Source organism: Terrapene carolina, unplaced genomic scaffold, assembly GCF_002925995.2.
Source record: "Terrapene carolina triunguis isolate 2854851 unplaced genomic scaffold, T_m_triunguis-2.0 Scaffold926, whole genome shotgun sequence".
Classification (NCBI taxonomy): Eukaryota; Metazoa; Chordata; order Testudines; family Emydidae; genus Terrapene; species Terrapene triunguis.
In genome coordinates, this window is record NW_020665277.1 from 5,315,864 (window position 1) to 5,321,266 (window position 5,403).

At 64.6% G+C, this 5,403-nt stretch overlaps 1 protein-coding gene across 1 annotated transcript in view; it reads right to left on the reverse strand.

The window, feature by feature from the left end:
* Window positions 1–635: 635 nt before the first annotated feature.
* The window catches only part of TNKS1BP1 (tankyrase 1 binding protein 1), a 24,517-nt gene continuing 19,749 nt past the window's right edge, over window positions 636–5,403 (reverse strand). Inside the window, exons 2-7 of the mRNA XM_026660990.1 lie at window positions 5,207–5,397; window positions 4,386–4,533; window positions 3,796–3,932; window positions 2,495–2,661; window positions 2,166–2,239; window positions 636–1,116 (exon numbers count right to left, since the gene is read on the reverse strand). Coding sequence (XP_026516775.1) covers window positions 2,179–2,239; window positions 2,495–2,661; window positions 3,796–3,932; window positions 4,386–4,533; window positions 5,207–5,397 — 704 coding nt within the window. The 3' untranslated portion in view covers window positions 636–1,116; window positions 2,166–2,178. The remainder of the gene's footprint in view (window positions 1,117–2,165; window positions 2,240–2,494; window positions 2,662–3,795; window positions 3,933–4,385; window positions 4,534–5,206; window positions 5,398–5,403) is intronic.

Genomic DNA, 5,403 nt, shown 5'->3' on the forward strand with positions numbered 1-5,403 from the left:
AGAAACTGTATTTCCAGGGCTGAGGTCAATGGGCCAGATCCCAACAGATGGCAATGGGCCACAGCTCCACTGGGATCAGTGAAGCTGATTTACTGCAGCTGAATCTCTTTTGCTGTGGTGGATTCAGACCCTTTCCCCAGGAAGAAGGGGGAAGAGGAGTGGGGGCTGGGGGAGAAGGCAGCAGAGGAGAGGAAAACTTCTAGGCCCTGAGGCAGGGGAACAGGGCCTGGGGCAGGCAAGTGGTCAATGCCAGACTGCCTCAGCCACTCAGCACTACAGAGCCAGAGCCCCCGAGCTCTGCAGCCGCCTGATGGGGCTTGGATTCTGCAGCCCAGCTCCCATCCAGGGCCGGACTCCAGCAGCAGCTTGGCCCAGAGCCAGAGCCCACGAGAATGGCCTGCACCCCCCAACCCAACAGCCCCCAGCAGAGATGAATTCCGTGAGGCTTGGGGGCACAAGCAATCCAGGGAGCACAAGGTGTTAGGTCTGGGCTTCCCTCATGCCAGCCCTCCAGAAGGCACTCTGCAGGGTGCTATCCTCTGCCCCCTGCTGGCCGAGCGGGGCCTAGTGATCGAGGTCCGGGAGGGTAAAGGGAGACGACGTAACAGGGACGCGCCCAAGACCGCAGCCGCCCCCACCATTACCCGAAATCGTTTATTGTCTCATCAAGTGGCATAGAAAAAATAATCCATTGCTCTTGGCCGGGAAAGTGTAGGATAGCAGCAGAGAGCGAGCGAACGCCCTGGCCCCAGGGCTCCCCCCGCCCCCGGCTCAGCGGGGAAGGGGGAAGGGTCAGGGCCAGGCCCTGTCACCGATTACAAAATAATAGAGGCTTTAGACCAGGTACATGGTATAAAGGACAGAGCGAAGGAAGCAGCCAGCTCGCGGGGGCGGGGACAGAGGGACCTGGCAGCTCGGGGAGCGAGCGTGATACAAAGTGCATAGATGTGCCTTCCCTGCCCCCACTCCCACCCCCAAACTGCCCTGCTGGGGGTCCCAGCTGTGCACGGGGGGTGGGCAGGCAGGGGGGTCTCCAATCACTGCGCCGTCCCTTCCATCCCGATGAGCCTCTTTGGAGAGTCAGCTGTCCCAGCCCCAGCAGCAGGAGAGAAATGCCTGGAAGATAAAGGAGAGATGGCAGGCATTGGAGAGGGAGACTGGCTCCCTGCAGCACCACTGCCCCTCTGGAGGGAGCCTGGCCAGCCACAGCTGTGTGTCACGTGCCCCACACTGTCAAGGGAGATTCTTCCCAGCTCAAGGGGTCCACGCCTGTTTCCGCAGCAGGAGGATCGAAGCTTGAGCGGCAATAAAGGCAACTGTGTAGTGCTAGACAGGGGTCCCAGCCCCTTCCTCACCAGGAGGATGTTTTCCTGGGTGGACCCATTCGTGGCTGGCGGGGCGGGAGGGGAGGAATTCCCTGGCCAGATCCATCCCCCTGTTGGGGAGCGATGGGGCTCCCGACCCTTCTGCCAGGGGGGACAATTCCCGGCTGGATCTGCCCCTGTCAGGAAGCGTTATCCCGCTGCTCAGTGTCAATTTCCCCTTTCAACCGGCTTAGTTCCGGCCCTCTCCAGACGGGCTCAGAGCCACGCCCCAGAGGAAGGACTAGGTGCCAAGCATCACAGCGTCCACCAGGTGGTGCAAAGAACCCCAACAGCCGGAGGCCACGCTGTTTTGCAGCACTATGGCCCGAGTCACACACGGCCCATGGCTGGAATTCAGGAAGCCAGGGGTGAAGGATACCAGCCTGACCTCTCGAGAGTCAGCACATCCCCCACCTGCTGTGCCCAGGGAAGGGAAGGGGAAATCTCCAGTAGGAGCACCAGGGGGCCAGGGGCCAAGTCCCTCCCCCAAACCGCGCCCTGCAGCCGTGTGTCTGAGATGGGAGGTACCAGAGCAGGGTGAGCCCAGCTGATCGGGCTTGGCTCTGGCTGTCCGATCTCCACTGGCCGACAGCCCACTTGTACCCGCGTCACACCCCTGACCCCGTGGGCTTGGGCCACGTGTCCCTTGGCAGCGTCACACCCATTTGCAAGAGGGATCGTGCGTCGCACCAGCCGGACGTGGCTTTGCAGGGAGTTCTGGGGGGCATGCAGCATGTTGTGTGCAAACTGCCGCGGTGGGAGCGCGACGCAGCCTCCGGCGCAGGCCCACGGGGCCCTCACCTGAATGGGGCCATCAGGATTTCTTCTTTTTCAGCTTCAGCACTTGCAGCCAGTGGGGCGAGGTGGCATCTGACCTGGGGGGCGAGGAGGCAGCGGCAATGGCAGAGCTGACAGGGAAAGGATGGAACTTCCTCACCCTCCAGGGTCTACACCCCCCCCCCCCCCCCCCAGCCCCTCCACCCCCCCCCCAGCCCCTACAGGGTCTACACCCCCCCAACCCCACAGGGTCTATGCACCCCCTAACACCTGCATTAACACCCCTAGGTGCATAGACACTCGCTGAAACCCACAAACCCAACCTCCCACCAGAGACACCCCCACACACTCACCCTGAGGATTTCTCTGGCTTGGGGGGCAGCGCCAGGGGTTTCCCCCCCAAGCCGGGGATCTTGCAGGACTTGGAGCGCTGGACGTGGGACTCCTTGGGCGTGGCTGGCTTGGCCTCCCCCAGCTGGGCCCCCTCTTCTGCAGAGCGGTTCCGGCCCCGCAGCTTGGCCTGGGGAGGGGGGGGGGGGGGCCCCGGCAGACACCCGGGGGCCCCGGTTCCCTGTGTGGGTCCCCCCCCCCCCCCCCCGCCACAAACGGCATGTCTCCCTCTGACCCTCCCCAATAGGGTTGCCAACTGTCTAATCACACAAACCCAAACACTCTTGCCCCACTCTCTGCCCTACCCCTTCTCTGAGGCCCCGCCCCCAGACCACCCCTTCTCCGAGACCCTGCCCCACTCACTCCATCCCCCCTCCCTCCGTCGCTGGTTCTCTCCCACACTCACTCACTTTCACTGGGCTGGGGCCGAGAGGTTCAGAGTGTGGGAGGAAGCCTGGGGCAGGGGTTGGAGTGCAGGAGGGGATGCGGGCTGCAAGCTCTGGGAGGGAGTTTGAGTGCTGGAGGGGGCTCAGGACAGGGACAGGGGGTTGGGGTGTGGGAGGCAGTGAGAGGTGCGGGCTCCGGCTGGCTCCCTGCCTGCCCTGCCCCCGCACCACTCACGGAATTCGCCAGCATGTCCCTGCAGCCCCTGGGAGTGGGGCCAGGGGGCTCCGTGTATTGCCCCTGCCTGCAGGTGCCGCCCCCGCAGCTCTCATTGGCCGCAGTTTCTGGCCAATCGGAGCTGTGGAGTTGGCGCTCAGGGCAGGGGCAGCGTGCAGGGTCCCCTGCCTCCTCCCCAGGAGCCGCAGGGACATGCTAGCTGCTTCTGGGAGCAGTGCAGAGCCAGGGCAGGCACGGAGCCTGCCTTAGCCCCGTTGTGCCGCCAGACTTTTAGTGGCCTAAAATCTCCGGGCCTGGCTTCAGTAGCCTCCGGGAGACTCCTGGCAAAACCGGGAGGGTTGGCAACTCTATTCCCCAATGGGAGGGGGGGGGGGGGGGTCATCCCTCACCGAGTCTCTGAGCCCTTCCACCTGATCTGGGAGCTCCCCCAGCACCATCTTCACCACACCCTGCACCCCCCAGGCCGCCCCACACTCCACATCCTGCACCTCACCACACAAGACTTCCAGCACCCATCTCACCCCCTCAGTGCCCACTTCTCCCAAGACCCTTCCCCCATGACCATTTCCGACACCCCCTTCCCACTCCCTCCCCTACTCAGCCCTCCCAACATCCCATGGGCACTGGCTGCATCCCTCTCTACCTTGAGAGCTGAGGGGTTCAGGCCCGGGAAGAGTGGCACCTTCACCCCCTTGGCTGCCGGTGAGGGCCGTGCCCGCCTGCTCTGGGGCTCCTCCGCCACCTCCTCGTCTGAGGACGCCCAGTGCACCGCTCTGGGCTCTGAGGGGAGACACAGGGTCAGTGTCAGGCCACGCAGGGCCCACACGTCAGCACCGCCACCACATGGGGACACATGCCAATGCCACCGACACAGCGGCACACGTGCATTGGTGCCTGTGCCATGTGGGCTCACACGCCAACACACGCTCCACCTGGGAGTGGGGCACCAACACCACGCCCCATAACACGGCCACATACACTCACCACCCACAACCATGTGCCATTGGCACAACAGCACCGTGCCACCCAGAAACACATGCCACCGTCACGCTACATGGCAACACCCACCACGGCCACGCCAACAACCCCTCTGACATGGGAACACACGCTAACGGCACACCAAGAGCATGCGAGACAAACGCCACGCTGACATCACAGCACGTCACCGAACAGGAAGCCAGGTCAGCACCAGGCCGGCCAGTGAGCCGCAGCCTGCCCCACCCCAGGTCCCACCTGTGGAGTCCCGGAACATCCAGTCGGCCGCCTCCACCTCAGACAGCCCCAGACTGCCTGCGGGGCGCGTGGCCGGTGCCCGGTGACCTCGCTTACGGCCCAGGTTGGCTCTGCTCCGGTAGATGGCGCTGTCAAGAACTTCCATGTCCTGTACATGCCCCGGGGAGGGAGGGAGGCGGAGATACCGATCAGTGCCCAGACGCAAGGGGAGGGCCCATGGGGGCATGATGCTGCCCCACCCACCCCGCAGCTGCTACAGCCACCGATCCAGGATCGCCACGGACCTGTGCCGAGCCATGAGGGGAAAGCCCACGAGGGCGCCAGGCTGCCCCATCTGTCTCAGGGCTCCAGCAGGGACAATCCCAGCCAACCCCTCAGAGAGACCCAATCCCTGAGGCAACCCACAGGGAAGTGGACAGGGATGGGCGTGCTCCCTCGGGGGCCCTGGGACACGATCCAGAACCTATGTGACTCACCAAGGCCAACAAAGGGTTAGCCATCCAGCCCCCGCCATCTCCAGTCAGTATCCCCCGCAGCACCGGGGTGGGGGAGTCTCAACCCAGACATGCCGTCCCCCTGCTGGAGGGTCGCCAGGGAGGGCATAGGGAGTGCTCCCCTCTGATGGCAGCCCGCCCTACCCCCATGCCAGCCACCACCTGGCGTCCCCATCAGGCAGGGAAAAGGAGGGGGTTGCAGTCACCGCCCCCATACAGCCCTGGCTCCCAGTGTGGGCATGGGGGTGAGGAGGACCATGTACCCAACCACAACCAGCACCAGGCCCAGGAGGGAGCAGAGGCTGCTGGGAAATCCCCCAGGCTCACCTCCAGGAAGGTGAAGTCCTCGTCTGGTGGGGAGGGCTGGCTCCTGCGGCGCCCTGGCTGACTCAGCCTCCTCGCTTCTATCGGCAGCCAGCCCCCATCCGTGGCATCTGAGGGGCTGGGCGCGCCATCCCCCTCAGGCCTGGGCCCGCCATCCTCCTCCAGCGGCAAGGGGCAGGGGTGGGCGTCGGGTGCTGGAG